The 19,160-nt window shown below is 50.6% G+C and overlaps 1 protein-coding gene across 1 annotated transcript; it reads right to left on the bottom strand.

The window, feature by feature from the left end:
• Window positions 1–106: 106 nt before the first annotated feature.
• On the bottom strand, window positions 107–18,643 carry LOC140077880 (epithelial sodium channel subunit gamma-like). Its single transcript, XM_072125467.1, has 11 exons — window positions 18,275–18,643; window positions 17,153–17,364; window positions 14,811–14,941; window positions 10,802–10,965; window positions 10,236–10,340; window positions 9,428–9,548; window positions 9,119–9,191; window positions 3,653–3,710; window positions 3,500–3,573; window positions 2,162–2,237; window positions 107–904 (listed from the first exon to the last, which is right to left on the bottom strand). Exons 1-11 carry the CDS (start codon window positions 18,635–18,637, stop codon window positions 695–697), a joined length of 1,587 nt encoding a protein of 528 aa, XP_071981568.1. The 5' UTR covers window positions 18,638–18,643; the 3' UTR covers window positions 107–694.
• Window positions 18,644–19,160: the final 517 nt, after the last annotated feature.

Consider the following 19,160-nt stretch of genomic DNA (forward strand, 5'->3'; position numbering starts at 1 on the left):
GGTGACAGGTTCCCTTTAAATACAGCTCTGGATGTGAATGGAGAAAATACTGATAAATAATCACTGAGAGGCAGAAGAGTCGGGATTAACCCTTGATAATCATGTAATCTGCTGATACAGGACATGTATATCAATATCTTTATTTCATGTAACAATATATGGAGTGTTACACCTAAAATACACAGAAACACCTTCTCTCCATAAACTCTGCGCCCTCATGCAACTTTATCACCAATTGTCTTGTAATATCCTTGTAACATCTGTTAGCAATCAGGCTCTGTAGCCCCTTGGATTACTGGGGTGTTTGCCAATTTGTGGGTCTCCTTGTGTTTAGAAACTACAACTCCCATCATGCCCTGTGAGCCTATGAGTGTTAGGGCATGATGGGAGTTGTGGTTTTGTAAACAACTGAATAGTTCATACTCAGCTTTCCCAGAAACAGATGGATTTGCAGGTTAGGACATTTCCCAGGCTGGATGAGTGGATGTTTGGATGATAGATATTGGGGTCACTGCAGATTATGGGGGTCTCTAGTACATAAGGCATCATGTTTTGTAGTGGTCGTAGCTACGCACTGACTATATGGCTACATACTAGACATTAGCCCGCATAGGAGCTGCGTACACAGGAGCGTAGGGAGGACCAGATCACACCACAGTCATTGCCATTCATTTTCAGGCCCCCCTCCCGCTCTTCATAGCTTGGTGGTCTTCTGTAGGTAGATGGGGCTCTGCTTCTGCATGTAGGGGTTGGAGTAGCCCTCCTTGTGCCTCGTCCTGATGCACCTCCGAATGAACAGCAGGATGACATCCAGCAGCAGCTCAAAGAACTCGGCCAAGGTGCAGACAGAGAAGCCCACCCACAGCCCCACCAAGCCCCCCATGTTAGAGATGAGGTTAATTTCCTGCAACGAAAAGAGAAAGTGAAGGGAAGTGCGAGTTATGCTCTAAATCAGAGTACTCTAGTCACATCCAAAGCTGCACTGAAAAGAAGAATCCTCAATATCAAATGAGCTCTTGTGTCAACCCTCATCCTCATAGACTATAAGCTCTTGTGTCACCCCTCATCCTCATAGACTGTAAGCTCTTGTGTCACCCCCTCATCCTCATAGACTGTAAGCTCTTGTGTCACCCCCTCATCCTCATAGACTATAAGCTCTTGTGTCACCCCTCATCCTCATAGACTGTAAGCTCTTGTGTCACCCCCTCATCCTCATAGACTGTAAGCTCTTGTGTCACCCCCTCATCCTCATAGACTGTAAGCTCTTGTGTCACCCCCTCATCCTCATAGACTGTAAGCTCTTGTGTCATCCCCTCATCCTCATAGACTGTAAGCTCTTGTGTCATCCCCTCATCCTCATAGACTGTAAGCTCTTGTGTCACCTCCTCATAGACTGTAAGCTCTTGTGTCACCTCCTCATAGACTGTAAGCTCTTGTGTCACCTCCTCATAGACTGTAAGCTCTTGTGTCACCTCCTCATAGACTGTAAGCTCTTGTGTCACCCACTCATCCTCATAGACTGTAAGCTCTTGTGTCACCCCCTCATCCTCATAGACTGTAAGCTCTTGTGTCACCCCCTCATCCTCATAGACTGTAAGCTCTTGTGTCACCCCCTCATCCTCATAGACTGTAAGCTCTTGTGTCACCCCCTCATCCTCATAGACTGTAAGCTCTTGTGTCACCCCCTCATCCTCATAGACTGTAAGCTCTTGTGTCACCCCCTCATCCTCATAGACTGTAAGCTCTTGTGTCACCCCCTCATCCTCATAGACTGTAAGCTCTTGTGTCACCCCCTCATCCTCATAGACTGTAAGCTCTTGTGTCACCTCCTCATCCTCATAGACTGTAAGCTCTTGTGTCCTCCTCATCCTCATAGACTGTAAGCTCTTGTGTCCTCCCCTCATCCTCATAGACTGTAAGCTCTTGTGTCACCCCCTCATCCTCATAGACTGTAAGCTCTTGTGTCCCCCCCCTCATCCTCATAGACTGTAAGCTCTTGTGTCACCCCCTCATCCTCATAGACTGTAAGCTCTTGTGTCACCCCCTCATCCTCAGGTCCTGATTACTGCCTCTCCAGTTTGCACGCAGGACCCCACAGTCCTTCCTGCCTCGGTTCCATAGCGCCCCCTGTGGTCGGATGTGAGTAATTTTAGGTTCTCACAGTCATTGATGGTTCCTCTTCAATCAGTTCGAAATTGAGTTGCTTGAAGTAAACCACGACCTTCACAAAATTATCTCTGCCAAAATAAGAGACAAAAATCTCAGCAGCAGAAGCCTCCCTCATGGCAGATAACAGAGAGCAGTAGACTGCAGGCAGTGGGGCAGGTAACAGAGAGCAGTAGACTGCAGGCAGTGGGGCAGGTAACAGAGAGCAGTAGACTGCAGGCAGTGGGGCAGGTAACAGAGAGCAGTAGACTGCAGGCAGTGGGGCAGGTAACAGAGAGCAGTAGACTGCAGGCAGTGGGGCAGGTAACAGAGAGCAGTAGACTGCAGGCAGTGGGGCAGGTAACAGAGAGCAGTAGACTGCAGGCAGTGGGGCAGGTAACAGAGAGCAGTAGACTGCAGGCAGTGGGGCAGGTAACAGAGAGCAGTAGACTGCAGGCAGTGGGGCAGGTAACAGAGAGCAGTAGACTGCAGGCAGTGGGGCAGGTAACAGAGAGCAGTAGACTGCAGGCAGTGGGGCAGGTAACAGAGAGCAGTAGACTGCAGGCAGTGGGGCAGGTAACAGAGAGCAGTAGACTGCAGGCAGTGGGGCAGGTAACAGAGAGCAGTAGACTGCAGGCAGTGGGGCAGGTAACAGAGAGCAGTAGACTGCAGGCAGTGGGGCAGGTAACAGAGAGCAGTAGACTGCAGGCAGTGGGGCAGGTAACAGAGAGCAGTAGACTGCAGGCAGTGGGGCAGGTAACAGAGAGCAGTAGACTGCAGGCAGTGGGGCAGGTAACAGAGAGCAGTAGACTGCAGGCAGTGGGGCAGGTAACAGAGAGCAGTAGACTGCAGGCAGTGGGGCAGGTAACAGAGAGCAGTAGACTGCAGGCAGTGGGGCAGGTAACAGAGAGCAGTAGACTGCAGGCAGTGGGGCAGGTAACAGAGAGCAGTAGACTGCAGGCAGTGGGGCAGGTAACAGAGAGCAGTAGACTGCAGGCAGTGGGGCAGGTAACAGAGCAGTAGACTGCAGGCAGTGGGGCAGGTAACAGAGCAGTAGACTGCAGGCAGTGGGGCAGGTAACAGAGAGCAGTAGACTGCAGGCAGTGGGGCAGGTAACAGAGAGCAGTAGACTGCAGGCAGTGGGGCAGGTAACAGAGAGCAGTAGACTGCAGGCAGTGGGGCAGGTAACAGAGAGCAGTAGACTGCAGGCAGTGGGGCAGGTAACAGAGCAGTAGACTGCAGGCAGTGGGGCAGGTAACAGAGAGCAGTAGACTGCAGGCAGTGGGGCAGGTAACAGAGAGCAGTAGACTGCAGGCAGTGGGGCAGGTAACAGAGAGCAGTAGACTGCAGGCACCTGATGAGCGCGGGGTTGTCGGCCACGTCCTTCATCTGTCCCCCCCACTCTCTGAGGTCCTTGGAGAAATTCTCCTATAAAGAGAAATACAGCGAGGAGCGCGGACAATGTTATATGGACCCCACACCGCTCGCCCCGGTCCGATATACTTACTATAAAAGCGCTGGAGGGCCACTGCGATCCGGACACCGTCAGCTCATAGATCTCCTCCCTGTCACAGCGAGAAACGGGAGATCACAGACGCGTCCTGGAGCCCACACCCATCACTGCGAATAACGGACCCGGGCCGGGGGTGTCTGGTCTGGGGGGTGTATTAGTGATGCAGTCTGGTCTGGGGGGTGTATTAGTGATGCAGTCTGGTCTGGGGGGGTGTATTAGTGATGCAGTCTGGTCTGGGGGTGTATTAGTGATGCAGTCTGGTCTGGGGGGGTGTATTAGTGATGCAGTCTGGTCTGGGGGGTGTATTAGTGATGCAGTCTGGTCTGGGGGTGTATTAGTGATGCAGTCTGGTCTGGGGGGTGTATTAGTGATGCAGTCTGGTCTGGGGGGTGTATTAGTGATGCAGTCTGGTCTGGGGGATGTATTAGTGATGCAGTCTGGTCTGGGGGGGTGTATTAGTGATACAGTCTGGTCTGGGGGGTGTATTAGTGATACAGTCTGGTCTGGGGGGGTGTATTAGTGATGCAGTCTGGTCTGGGGGGTGTATTAGTGATGCAGTCTGGTCTGGGGGGTGTATTAGTGATGCAGTCTGGTCTGGGGGATGTATTAGTGATGCAGTCTGGTCTGGGGGGTGTATTAGTGATGCAGTCTGGTCTGGGGGGTGTATTAGTGATGCAGTCTGGTCTGGGGGGTGTATTAGTGATGCAGTCTGGTCTGGGGGGTGTATTAGTGATGCAGTCTGGTCTGGGGGTGTATTAGTGATGCAGTCTGGTCTGGGGGGTGTATTAGTGATGCAGTCTGGTCTGGGGGGATGTATTAGTGATGCAGTCTGGTCTGGGGGATGTATTAGTGATGCAGTCTGGTCTGGGGGGTGTATTAGTGATGCAGTCTGGTCTGGGGGGTGTATTAGTGATGCAGTCTGGTCTGGGGGGGTGTATTAGTGATGCAGTCTGGTCTGGGGGGGTGTATTAGTGATGCAGTCTGGTCTGGGGGGTGTATTAGTGATGCAGTCTGGTCTGGGGGATGTATTAGTGATGCAGTCTGGTCTGGGGGGTGTATTAGTGATGCAGTCTGGTCTGGGGGGTGTATTAGTGATGCAGTCTGGTCTGGGGGGTGTATTAGTGATGCAGTCTGGTCGGGGGGTGTATTAGTGATGCAGTCTGGTCTGGGGGGTGTATTAGTGATGCAGTCTGGTCTGGGGGGGTGTATTAGTGATGCAGTCTGGTCTGGGGGGGTGTATTAGTGATGCAGTCTGGTCTGGGGGGGTGTATTAGTGATGCAGTCTGGTCTGGGGGGTGTATTAGTGATGCAGTCTGGTCTGGGGGGTGTATTAGTGATGCAGTCTGGTCTGGGGGGTGTATTAGTGATGCAGTCTGGTCTGGGGGGTGTATTAGTGATGCAGTCTGGTCTGGGGGGTGTATTAGTGATGCAGTCTGGTCTGGGGGGTGTATTAGTGATGCAGTCTGGTCTGGGGGGTGTATTAGTGATGCAGTCTGGTCTGGGGGTGTATTAGTGATGCAGTCTGGTCTGGGGGGTGTATTAGTGATGCAGTCTGGTCTGGGGGGTGTATTAGTGATGCAGTCTGGTCTGGGGGATGTATTAGTGATGCAGTCTGGTCTGGGGGATGTATTAGTGATGCAGTCTGGTCTGGGGGTGTATTAGTGATGCAGTCTGGTCTGGGGGGTGTATTAGTGATGCAGTCTGGTCTGGGGGATGTATTAGTGATGCAGTCTGGTCTGGGGGTGTATTAGTGATGCAGTCTGGTCTGGGGGGTGTATTAGTGATGCAGTCTGGTCTGGGGGGTGTATTAGTGATGCAGTCTGGTCTGGGGGGTGTATTAGTGGTACAGTCTGGTCTGGGGGGTGTATTAGTGATGCAGTCTGGTCTGGGGGGTGTATTAGTGATACAGTCTGGTCTGGGGGGTGTATTAGTGATGCAGTCTGGTCTGGGGGGTGTATTAGTGATGCAGTCTGGTCTGGGGGTGTATTAGTGATGCAGTCTGGTCTGGGGGGTGTATTAGTGATGCAGTCTGGTCTGGGGGGTGTATTAGTGATGCAGTCTGGTCTGGGGGTGTATTAGTGATGCAGTCTGGTCTGGGGGATGTATTAGTGATGCAGTCTGGTCTGGGGGATGTATTAGTGATGCAGTCTGGTCTGGGGGTGTATTAGTGATGCAGTCTGGTCTGGGGGTGTATTAGTGATGCAGTCTGGTCTGGGGGGGTGTATTAGTGATGCAGTCTGGTCTGGGGGGTGTATTAGTGATGCAGTCTTGGGGGGTGTATTAGTGATGCAGTCTGGTCTGGGGGGTGTATTAGTGATACAGTCTGGTCTGGGGGGTGTATTAGTGATGCAGTCTGGTCTGGGGGGTGTATTAGTGATGCAGTCTGGTCTGGGGGTGTATTAGTGATGCAGTCTGGTCTGGGGGGTGTATTAGTGATGCAGTCTGGTCTGGGGGGTGTATTAGTGATGCAGTCTGGTCTGGGGGGGTGTATTAGTGATGCAGTCTGGTCTGGGGGGTGTATTAGTGATGCAGTCTTGGGGGGTGTATTAGTGATGCAGTCTGGTCTGGGGGATGTATTAGTGATGCAGTCTGGTCTGGGGGTGTATTAGTGATGCAGTCTGGTCTGGGGGGTGTATTAGTGATACAGTCTGGTCTGGGGGGTGTATTAGTGATGCAGTCTGGTCTGGGGGGTGTATTAGTGATGCAGTCTGGTCTGGGGGTGTATTAGTGATGCAGTCTGGTCTGGGGGGTGTATTAGTGATGCAGTCTGGTCTGGGGGGTGTATTAGTGATGCAGTCTGGTCTGGGGGGGTGTATTAGTGATGCAGTCTGGTCTGGGGGGTGTATTAGTGATGCAGTCTTGGGGGGTGTATTAGTGATGCAGTCTGGTCTGGGGGGTGTATTAGTGATGCAGTCTGGTCTGGGGGGTGTATTAGTGATGCAGTCTGGTCTGGGGGGTGTATTAGTGATGCAGTCTGGTCTGGGGGGTGTATTAGTGATGCAGTCTGGTCTGGGGGATGTATTAGTGATGCAGTCTGGTCTGGGGGATGTATTAGTGATGCAGTCTGGTCTGGGGGGTGTATTAGTGATGCAGTCTGGTCTGGGGGGTGTATTAGTGATGCAGTCTGGTCTGGGGGGTGTATTAGTGATGCAGTCTGGTCTGGGGGATGTATTAGTGATACAGTCTGGTCTGGGGGGGTGTATTAGTGATGCAGTCTGGTCTGGGGGATGTATTAGTGATGCAGTCTGGTCTGGGGGGGTGTATTAGTGATGCAGTCTGGTCTGGGGGTGTATTAGTGATGCAGTCTGGTCTGGGGGGTGTATTAGTGATGCAGTCTGGTCTGGGGGGGTGTATTAGTGATGCAGTCTGGTCTGGGGGGTGTATTAGTGATGCAGTCTGGTCTGGGGGGGTGTATTAGTGATGCAGTCTGGTCTGGGGGGTGTATTAGTGATGCAGTCTGGTCTGGGGGGTGTATTAGTGATGCAGTCTGGTCTGGGGGGTGTATTAGTGATGCAGTCTGGTCTGGGGGTGTATTAGTGATGCAGTCTGGTCTGGGGGGTGTATTAGTGATGCAGTCTGGTCTGGGGGGTGTATTAGTGATGCAGTCTGGTCTGGGGGATGTATTAGTGATGCAGTCTGGTCTGGGGGGTGTATTAGTGATGCAGTCTGGTCTGGGGGGTGTATTAGTGATGCAGTCTGGTCTGGGGGGTGTATTAGTGATGCAGTCTGGTCTGGGGGGTGTATTAGTGATGCAGTCTGGTCTGGGGGGTGTATTAGTGATGCAGTCTGGTCTGGGGGGTGTATTAGTGATGCAGTCTGGTCTGGGGGGTGTATTAGTGATGCAGTCTGGTCTGGGGGATGTATTAGTGATGCAGTCTGGTCTGGGGGGTGTATTAGTGATGCAGTCTGGTCTGGGGGTGTATTAGTGATGCAGTCTGGTCTGGGGGGTGTATTAGTGATGCAGTCTGGTCTGGGGGTGTATTAGTGATGCAGTCTGGTCTGGGGGTGTATTAGTGATGCAGTCTGGTCTGGGGGTGTATTAGTGATGCAGTCTGGTCTGGGGGTGTATTAGTGATGCAGTCTGGTCTGGGGGGTGTATTAGTGATGCAGTCTGGTCTGGGGGGTGTATTAGTGATGCAGTCTGGTCTGGGGGGTGTATTAGTGATGCAGTCTGGTCTGGGGGGTGTAATATTTCTTTGTCTCTCATAGGACAGAAGGGACACTGGGGGCACTGGAAGGGCAAGTTACAGGCAGGGACCCTCAGACAAATACATGTAGTCCCCCAACCTTTCCCAGACTACAGAGAACCCTCCAAGATCACCACTTAACCAGGCCAGTCTTGGCGGGTATAACGCGTGGCGGCCATATTGGTTGTGACTCATCTTTCCCAGGATCGGATATACCATAACACCTCTGCTCTGTGTATAATTTTAGCCGCAGACTCGTCTCTTCTGAGCCGTCATGTGATTCAGAAAAGCAGAATTGGCTAAATATTTGTGTCTGGCAGAGTCAGCTGGAAAAAAGACAGGAAATTCTAGACCCGTGTCATGTGCCCTGTGGCTGCGCTGACCTGGTGACCCACTGAGCATTGAAAGGGAACTGTTCCTGTCATATGAATATAATGCTGCTACAAGAGTAAAGACCGACACTCAGGCGTGTAATATTTAAAGGGAACCTGTCACCAGGTTTTACCCCACTAAACTACTAGTCCCCTCTGGTATGGAGTGAAATGTTCTTTCTGGAACTCCCTCTTTTATGTAAAATCTCACCCGGAAAATATGACTCTTCTCCCCTTATTTTCACATAAGATGAGTTGAGTTCATACGTCCCAATTTTTAGTTTTATAGCGCCTAGAAACATGGTGCTGGTGTCTTATTACAGATAAGAATCCCATCTTTCAGGTCACATCAGGATTATGGTTCTTTGAGCTACAGAACCGGACATAAAGCAATTAACATAGGCAAGAACTGGATCTTTATCTGAACTATGTCTTTATCTGCCTGTATCTCTGATTCTGTGATATTCTTATCTTTAATATGACACAAAAAGCAACCACTAAACTTTACTCGTCTCATGTGACAATACAGTGAGAAGAGTCATATTTGCCTGACTTTGGGGAGATTTTTTATAGGTAAACAGATGAAATTGCACATGAAAGAGGTAATTCTAGAAAGGAAATGATTTACCTCTTACCTGAGGGGGCTAATCATTTAGTGGGGGTAAAAGTGTATTTTTAGGTCCCCCCTGGCCAATCACAGCCAAGGCTACTAGGTAGGGGCATCAATTTGTCAGACTGGCTGCAGGTCATGTGTCTGGTCACACACAGGTTGCGGCCAAACCACGGACCCGAAAACCTAAAGTTCAAGTCCGTTCATCTCTACTGGGGAAAGGGAGGATACTGGGGCATGCTGGGAGTTGTAGTTTTACAATAGCCGGATGACGGGGGTGCAGGTCACTTACTTGCACTGTAGGGGGCAGTGGCAGTTCAGTTCGTCATGGGCAAATTTAAATTCATAGAGTTTCACGCAGTCACCTGGAAGCAGAATATTCATGGATCAAAATGGGTCCCATCACAAAAGTCCCGGCCCCCCTCAAAGACTCATCTCATCTGATAACCCCCTTTGAAGGGCCAGTGATCCCACTTCAGCGGGTGTCAGTCTCCCCTATGTAATCACTTATCACTATAGTCAGACGCGCCCCTGGATGAGGTGGCTGCTAACAGAAAGTAACAGAGCATCTCAGGATGATGTGGCTGTAGCATGGACTCACGGACGACGGGGTTGCTGAGGTTACATTTGGGGTGACCCAGGTCTCTTGGACAAGCGAATTCCCAGTGGCTGCAGCCGCAGTTGTCGATGATGTTCTGCTGGGCGCATGTCCGCTTACAGGCCTGCGGGAGACAGAGGAGGGGAGGTCAGAGCACACAGGGGCCCCAGTCATCACTAGTATGGGGGGGCCCTATTAATGGGGGCAATGATCAACCATAAACACTGCTGCTATCATCTCTAGGAAGACACTGAAGATCAGAGAGATGCTACTCATGTGCAGGGATAAGAGACCCCGTTTTTTTTTCAGACCCCCCACTATTCAGATACTAATCCTGTGATTGGTTCTTACAAGAGGAACCCCTTTAAAAGGCACCTAGTGGGGAAGGTTTTAGCTTTAACTAAAATGGGGTACATTTGTTCTAAAATTACCGAGACTGATACACTGTAACAAACCCTCAGCCACGCAGAGATTGGTGAAAATTTTATAAACTGACCCAATGTTGACATGAACCAAATCCTTTTTTTTTTTTTAAATGTTCCCAATGATTAAGTGCAGGGGGTGAATTCACCTTATTAAAGGGGTTGTCCAGGATAACAAAGACAAGGCTGCAGATTTGCCCGTCTCTACAGGTTGTGTGTAGTACTGCAGCTCAGTCACATCACATAACATGGATCTGAGCAGCAGTACCAGACACAACCTATGGGCGGGGGAGGCGCTGTTTACCTAAAGCTTTTCATCCATAAGCAGCCGTGTAATGATATAACCCAGTGTAAGGTGTGTGCCCCCTCCCCTGGCAGGACGCGCTGACCTCTCGTGTGTACCCCGCTTCATACACATCCTTATAGAAGTTCTTGATGTTCTCCCCGTCGGTGCACTGGCTCATGTACGGAGATTTCAGTCGGTCAATGTGAACCTGTAAAGTGAAAACCTTCATTTATAACAATGTAATCATCAGATTGCCTGGGGGTGCGCTGGCGCCCTCTGCTGGTGATTGTTCAGACTGCGGCTTGTATACCATAGCGCCAATCTTCTACATGCTGGGAATATTCGGGACATCCTGAGGGCCAGAAATACCAGACAACAAGAAAAGTGTGGCCGGCGCTACAGGTCATCATGTGTCAGACGCAAAGACTTCAACTTCTGATATCCAGGAGATTGTACAGAAGTAATGTGAAAGACACAATTGGGATGAGATAGAAAACTTACTACAAGCTGCAGCAGCTTGTGGCTCTGTAATATGCTGGCTCCATCATGTTGCTGAACACAATTAGATCACTGGGCCTAATGTGTTTATCTCCTCCTTACACTGCATTGCAGAACGCAATGTAAACGCCGAATATTACACGCTGGCGCTTTAAGGGTTTATTATGTTACCTTCATCATACCGATATCGGTTTCGGCTCCGGGTGGGACGTTAACCCCTTCATCCTCAGGGAAGGGCATCTGGGCCTGATCGTGGATGAGGAGGCGGATCCCAGCCGAGTGCGTCATGTCCTTCACGTACTCGATCTGCTGAATGAACAGCTCCAGGTGCAGTCCTGCGGGCACACAGGGGCTCAGCGTCCAAAACCACAGGAGAAGGCCAGAGGGCCACCCATGTATACAGGCCACAGCTCTTACACTGCAGCCATGGGGCCCCAAGCCGCAAACATGCTATGGGAAAGTGTTACTCACAGGACCCCAACTAAGACTTTGCCATATACCACCACTGTGCCCCCATATACCAACAGTCACAGTGCCCCCATATACCACCAGTCACAGTGCCCCCCATATACCACCAGTCACAGTGCCCCCCATATACCAACAGTCACAGTGCCCCCCATATACCACCAGTCACAGAGCCCCAATATACCACCAGTCACAGTGCCCCCCATATACCAACAGTCACAGTGCCCCCCATATACCAACAGTCACAGTGCCCCCCATATACCACCAGTCACAGTGCCCCCCATATACCACCAGTCACAGTGCCCCAATATACCACCAGTCACAGTGCCCCCCATATACCAACAGTCACAGTGCCCCCCATATACCAACAGTCACAGTGCCCCCCATATACCAACAGTCACAGTGCCCCCCATATACCACCAGTCACAGTGCCCCCCATATACCACCAGTCACAGTGCCCCCCATATACCACCAGTCACAGTGCCCCCCATATACCACCAGTCACAGTGCCCCCCATATACCAACAGTCACAGTGCCCCCCATATAGCAACAGTCACAGTGCCCCCCATATAGCACCAGTCACAGTGCCCCCCATATAGCACCAGTCACAGTGCCCCCATATATCACCAGTCACAGTGCCCCCCATATATCACCAGTCACAGTGCCCCCATATAGCACCAGTCACAGTGCCCCCATATATCACCAGTCACAGTGCCCCCCATATACCACCAGTCACAGTGCCCCCATATACCACCAGTCACAGTGCCCCCATATACCACCAGTCACAGTGCCCCCATATACCACCAGTCACAGTGCCCCCATATACCACCAGTCACAGTGCCCCCCATATACCACCAGTCACAGTGCCCCCCATATACCACCAGTCACAGTGCCCCCCATATACCACCAGTCACAGTGCCCCCCATATACCACCAGTCACAGTGCCCCCCATATACCACCAGTCACAGTGCCCCCATATAGCACCAGTCACAGTGCCCCCATATACCACCAGTCACAGTGCCCCCCATATACCACCAGTCACAGTGCCCCCCATATACCACCAGTCACAGTGCCTCCCATATACCACCAGTCACAGTGCCCCCCATATACCACCAATCACAGTGCCCCAATATACCACCAGTCACAGTGCCCCCCATATACCACCAGTCACAGTGCCCCCCATATACCACCAGTCACAGTGCCCCCCATATACCACCAGTCACAGTGCCCCCCATATACCCTCAGTCACAGTGCCCCCCATATACCACCAGTACAGTGCCCCCCATATACCACCAGTCACAGTGCCCCCAATATACCACCAGTCACAGTGCCCCAATATACCACCAGTCATAGTGCCCCCATATAGCACCAGTCACAGTGCCCCCCATATACCACCAGTCACAGTGCCCCCCATATACCACCAGTCACAGTGCCCCCCATATACCAACAGTCACAGTGCCCCCCATATACCAACAGTCACAGTGCCCCCCATATACCAACAGTCACAGTGCCCCCCATATACCAACAGTCACAGTGCCCCCCATATACCACCAGTCACAGTGCCCCCCATATACCACCAGTCACAGTGCCCCCCATATACCAACAGTCACAGTGCCCCCCATATACCAACAGTCACAGTGCCCCCCATATAGCACCAGTCACAGTGCCCCCCATATACCAACAGTCACAGTGCCCCCATATATCACCAGTCACAGTGCCCCCCATATACCACCAGTCACAGTGCCCCCCATATACCACCAGTCACAGTGCCCCCCATATACCACCAGTCACAGTGCCCCCCATATACCACCAGTCACAGTGCCCCCCATATACCACCAGTCACAGTGCCCCCCATATACCACCAGTCACAGTGCCCCCCATATACCACCAGTCACAGTGCCCCCCATATACCACCAGTCACAGTGCCCCCATATACCACCAGTCACAGTGCCCCCCATATACCACCAGTCACAGTGCCCCCCATATACCACCAGTCACAGTGCCCCCCATATACCACCAGTCACAGTGCCCCCCATATACCACCAGTCACAGTGCCCCCATATACCACCAGTCACAGTGCCCCCATATATCACCAGTCACAGTGCCCCCCATATACCAACAGTCACAGTGCCCCCCATATACCAACAGTCACAGTGCCCCCCATATACCAACAGTCACAGTGCCCCCCATATACCAACAGTCACAGTGCCCCCCATATAGCACCAGTCACAGTGCCCCCCATATAGCACCAGTCACAGTGCCCCCATATATCACCAGTCACAGTGCCCCCCATATACCAACAGTCACAGTGCCCCCCATATACCACCAGTCACAGTGCCCCCCATATACCACCAGTCACAGTGCCCCCCATATACCACCAGTCACAGTGCCCCCATATACCACCAGTCACAGTGCCCCCCATATACCACCAGTCACAGTGCCCCCCATATACCACCAGTCACAGTGCCCCCCATATACCACCAGTCACAGTGCCCCCCATATACCACCAGTCACAGTGCCCCCCATATACCACCAGTCACAGTGCCCCCCATATACCACCAGTCACAGTGCCCCCCATATACCACCAGTCACAGTGCCCCCATATACCACCAGTCACAGTGCCCCCCATATACCACCAGTCACAGTGCCCCCCATATACCACCAGTCACAGTGCCCCCCATATACCACCAGTCACAGTGCCCCCCATATACCACCAGTCACAGTGCTCCCATATACCACCAGTCACAGTGCCCCCATATATCACCAGTCACAGTGCCCCCCATATACCAACAGTCACAGTGCCCCCCATATACCAACAGTCACAGTGCCCCCCATATACCAACAGTCACAGTGCCCCCCATATACCAACAGTCACAGTGCCCCCCATATAGCACCAGTCACAGTGCCCCCCATATAGCACCAGTCACAGTGCCCCCATATATCACCAGTCACAGTGCCCCCCATATACCAACAGTCACAGTGCCCCCCATATACCACCAGTCACAGTGCCCCCCATATACCACCAGTCACAGTGCCCCCCATATACCACCAGTCACAGTGCCCCCATATACCACCAGTCACAGTGCCCCCCATATACCACCAGTCACAGTGCCCCCCATATACCACCAGTCACAGTGCCCCCCATATACCACCAGTCACAGTGCCCCCCATATACCACCAGTCACAGTGCCCCCCATATACCACCAGTCACAGTGCCTCCCATATACCACCAGTCACAGTGCCCCCCATATACCACCAGTCACAGTGCCCCCATATACCACCAGTCACAGTGCCCCCATATATCACCAGTCACAGTGCCCCCCATATACCACCAGTCACAGTGCCCCCATATTGAACAATACAAATAGCTCTTCAGTGTTTGTTCAGTTTTGCTAGCTGGTGATACACATGGTTTACCTCCTGATGCCCCTGGTGGTGCGGGAGTCTTCCAGTAGCTTCTAGAAGCCCCAGCTGGAGCTATAGCCATAACTATTCCGGGATTACTCCAGGACTCATTACCGCGGATCATTACCCAGGACATAACTAATGACTCCTCCGGCCCATTAGTCACATCTGGATCTGCTGGAAGCGCCAGGAGATAATGACACCTCTAACAGCTGACACAGGGGGAGTCACCCAGCTTTCCCACAGGCAAGATCAGGAAGAAAGATGGGTGACAACCAATATGGATCCTGCTGGACCACCCAGTACTCACCGTACATGAACCCCGCTTTGGTAATGTTGAGCGGCCGGGTGCTGGCAGGGTTCCCCCGGTAATCTATCGGCTTCTGGGAGTTGAACGTGTAACAGTTTCCAAACTTATAGTTAATAAAACTGGAGAAAAAACTTAAAAAGGTGGAAAAACAACAGAGAAGTAAAGTAAACATTGTATCCATATCAGAAGCCGATACATTGTAACAAACTGCTCTGATACATTGTCACACAGGACTATAGGGAGGGGATTGTGTTCAGCTCATATGGGATGGAGGGAGCAATTGTAACAGAGCTGCAGCTGTGAAAAGATTGAAAGTTTAGGAAGTGTCTGTTCTCCCCCTGGTGCTTCCTACATATTAACGATCTGGATACAGAGAGACAAGTAGGCGGTGACACGCGTGGCGTTTTTGGTGCGGTTTTTTTTTGCATCCTTGTAAAATGCATCAGTTTTGCATATTGTTTTTTTATATGGATTTTTTTTAGGTGCGTTTTCATTGCGCTTTTGAAAACGCATGCTTCTGTGGTCAGGGTTTTGAAACGCATGTGATTGATTACCTGCACAAACAGCCGAGAGAAGGCGACTGCGTTTTTACAAATTCCAAGAGACGCAGCCGCCGGCAATTACCGCACATCCACCATTTGCATTTTTGGAAATGCAAACGCAAGCAAACATTTGATAAACGCGTTCGTTGTCAATGCCTTTGAAATTGTGACAAAAACGCCACGTGTGTCACCGATCTAGTGCTAACATCAGAGTGTTTGGTACTGTAGACAGGTTATAAAGTAATAAAGTAATAAATCAATAAAAATGCCCTTAAGCCCCATAACATAAAGTGGATTTTCCCACAAAGACAAGATTCTTATATGTCCTCAGGATAACAAAATAACACATTCTCTAATTCACTGTTATTAATAAAAACACATAATTTCACAGACCAAGTCCAACCTGTCTCTATCAGTCCTGCTGTACACAATTTCAGTTGCCCTTAGACACGACCCTGTAACTTCTGACTTTAGGCCGGCGGCACACGTGGCATTTTGAACCCGTTTTGGGGCTGTTTTTAAGCAATCCATTTAAAAATGCATCAGTTTTTTTTTTTAAATGCATCAGTTTTTCCAGTTTTTTGTCTGTTTTTAACGGACTGCTTAAAAACGGGCAAAAAACTGGGTTCAAAACACTATCTTGGATTTTGCTGTGCTTGGATTTTCTGTCTTTCTGCTGTGAGCCTGTAGCCACGCCCCCTGCACGGAGCTCAGAGACACTCACTGATCACTTCTTGCCTGCTAGTGATGGAAAGTCCGGCTCTTCTTAGTGAGCAGGCTCGTTAGGCTCCACTCACTAAGCAGAGATGGCTCTTCTGGCTCCTGAACGCCTCCCTATTAAATATATAATAGGGAGCCACAGGCTAGTCAGTCACCCACACCACACCACAAAGGGGACGTGTGTCAGTGTGCCAGTTCACATCGTTCACACTCGCTGAGCCGGCTCTCACTACTGCCTGCACATCGTGAGGAGAGAGAAGCTGCAAACTACAAGGATATAAGTGATCCAGGGGGAGGCAGGCAAATATCTGTGAGAACAGAGATGTAGCAGTGCTGTGTGGGTAATGGATCTCATGCATCTCTGATCTGTCTCATCTCTGTATCAGTGTACTAGTGCAATGTTATAAACCAGATGAAAGTGCATATACATCTGTACCCTGATAATCTAACCAGATTGTCACCCCACAGAACTAGCTGGGTCATGTAGTGTCTGCTTAGTGAGGCCCCGCCCACACCCTGGGATTTTGCACTGAGCAGTCTAGGGAGTATTGTAAAGTAAGAGGTTAAAAATAATCTTTTATTGTGATAACATCACCAGGGGATTGAAATGTGAGAATTTTCTTTTGTGGGAAAACTCCTATAACAGCAAGCAAAGATCTTTAAAAGTGTGAGAAAGAGAAGCTTGAGGGTGCTACATTGGGTACAGTGGGTGCTACAGTGCGTTCCGCATGCGTTTTTGTATGTTTATCATGCGTTTGGCTGGTTTGAATCCTGTGATAACATTTTCATAGCTGCTTACACTTCCATAATTCCATAAAACGGATTCAAACCAGCCAATCGCATGTGTTTTCAGTGCGTGTGGCATCACCCAAAGAGTAAAACCTCTGTTACTTTCCTAGAGGCAGTTACCTGGGACCTACCATTATAGGAAGTGGCTATAAGGGCGGGATTAGTGGGGTGCGCCCCCCCATCTTACACTGGGAGTGAGGGAGTCAGTAGTGCAGAGCCCCGGAGATATGGCTGATAACAGAGAATCACACGGGGCCCCTATCATCCCTAGACCCTGTGGTGGTGCTGTACCTGGCATTGCACTCCTGCCCATGGAAGTTGCAGAAGATGAGCATATCATCCAGCTGGTGCCCCATCTCCACCTTCTGCTCATCCGGCAACTGGTTAAACTCCGAGGCGAACCTGTTGAAGGCGCTGTTGTACTGGACCGTCTCATCTGGGTACTCCGAGGAAGAGTTGACGTGGGAGCGGTTTCGGCGGTGGGTCAGCTCCAGACCCGAGTCCTAGGGGGTCACAAGAGGCAACGTAGATTACTGCTGGAGAGCTTATACTTCTCACAGCTGAGGGTCTGTCACAACTCCATCATCTAGAACAGTGGTGGCACTCAGGCCATCACCCCAGGACAGAGTTCACCAAACACTGAATCTTTCTGCAGTCCCAGGCAAACTAAGAAAAGCTGCTCTCAGTGCTATTTGACACTGGCTGTTTGGAACTGCGGGAAGCAAGAAGGTTTTGACAGAGGTGTATTATCTTTGGTGGTCATCATGCTGGACCCGACCATTCTTCCTTTACAGAGAGACCCTGGAGAGAAGCTACAATGATAATCTGAATTTGCCCTCCTTCTTTTAACTGGTGGCCTCAGACCGCCAATACAATTGAAAGATGTGAAAGAACAGGGAGCAATAAGTTACTGCTTAAAATTTCATGTTGGCACTTCACGGTAAATAAGTGGATTTCGGTTGTAGTTTGGGCACTCGGCCTCTAAAAGGTTCCCCATCACTGATCTAGGAGATCACTAGATCACAAATCTCTTTTCTGTCCTAATATTTCTTACATTTTTACTGTACTGATACATTGTAACAGTCCTGCAGTGTATACAATCCCCTGTGATCTCCAGACTGATACATTGTTACAGCCCCTCCATTGTAGACAATACTCTGCAAGCTCAAAACAGATCAGTCAGAGGATTGTTACAATGTATCAGTGCAGATAAGAATGTATTAGACTTGGGATTGTCTACTTTTTTGGCTTTAGGACCAAGCTAAAATTTACAAGTCTCCGTGAACAAGACCCCCAGTATCTGATCAGTGGCCCCCATTCTGACCGCCATACACCATACTACAGACAGACACATGATCCTATAACCCCATGCATATAGACTTATAAGTGACCCATTTAGGGTGTAATTCACACCTGGAGGCAGGTCGCCATGGCGAAACTCTTCTTTATGGAGGAAAGTTTCACGCTGTTGAGGTTGCAGATGGTGACGGCAGGGAACATGAGCTTGGCGCTGGAGATCAGCATGATCTTCTCATGTGATGGGTACGTGTAGTAGGTCATGACCATCTCCGTGCACTGCCAGAGGGCACAGCACAGGGCGAAACTCACAAAGAACAGCCAGACCAGGCGACGGAACCAGTGGCGCGAGCGGAAGATGTTGGGGATCCCATGGGCCGAGGTGTGCTGCAGGATGGTCTGACCCAATTTCCGTAAGGTCTTGGCATCGTAGGAGGAGGCTGGCAGGACCTTCATCTCAGGGTGGACCATTCTCTGCATACACCAGCGCTTATCTGCCTCATCTAACCCACCGCAGAGGCTCTTAAAAGCCGCCAGCTGTAATGCCCCAAGGTATAAGGTCCTCTAATCCTTTGTGCTTGTCGCTGAGATGACCTGTTACCTTAGTGACATCTTCAGTAATGATCTCATTAGACTTCATGTCACAGAACGTCTTCCAGAAGCCGCAACCAGACCCAATTATAAGGAGTCAGCAGGAAATGATCATAGATTTTATACTGAACCATTCCTACTATTGGGGCATGTATGCGGACCCTAAGCCCACCATGACAGATCCCACAGGGGGAGCACCCAGTCACCCGCAAATATACTCAATAATACTGCAGGCACAAAGTGACAGTCAGGAATCATGAAAAGCTGAAATGTTTGCCTGTGTAATACTCCAGAGCTGCACTCACTATTCTGCTGCACATTGGATGACCTCAGATGGGCCCCTGCCAGGGCCGATTCTAGCATATTTGCTGCCTGAGGCGAATATTAAAATGCTGCCCCCCCCCACCCCCCG

The sequence above is a fragment of the Engystomops pustulosus genome, chromosome 9, assembly GCF_040894005.1.
Source record: "Engystomops pustulosus chromosome 9, aEngPut4.maternal, whole genome shotgun sequence".
In the NCBI taxonomy this organism is placed as follows: Eukaryota; Metazoa; Chordata; class Amphibia; order Anura; family Leptodactylidae; genus Engystomops; species Engystomops pustulosus.

Excerpts from the sequence above, each read along its gene's own strand:
- LOC140077880 (XM_072125467.1), bottom strand. The coding sequence starts at position 18,637 with ATGCAGAGAATGGTCCACCCTGAGATGAAGGTCCTGCCAGCCTCCTCC. Across the intron at positions 9,192-9,427 it reads CCTCAGCAACCCCGTCGTCC|GTGACTGCGTGAAACTCTAT; the intron begins GTGAGTCCATGC and ends TTCTGCTTCCAG. Across the intron at positions 905-2,161 it reads AAGAGGAACCATCAATGACT|GAAATTAACCTCATCTCTAA; the intron begins GTGAGAACCTAA and ends TTTTCGTTGCAG.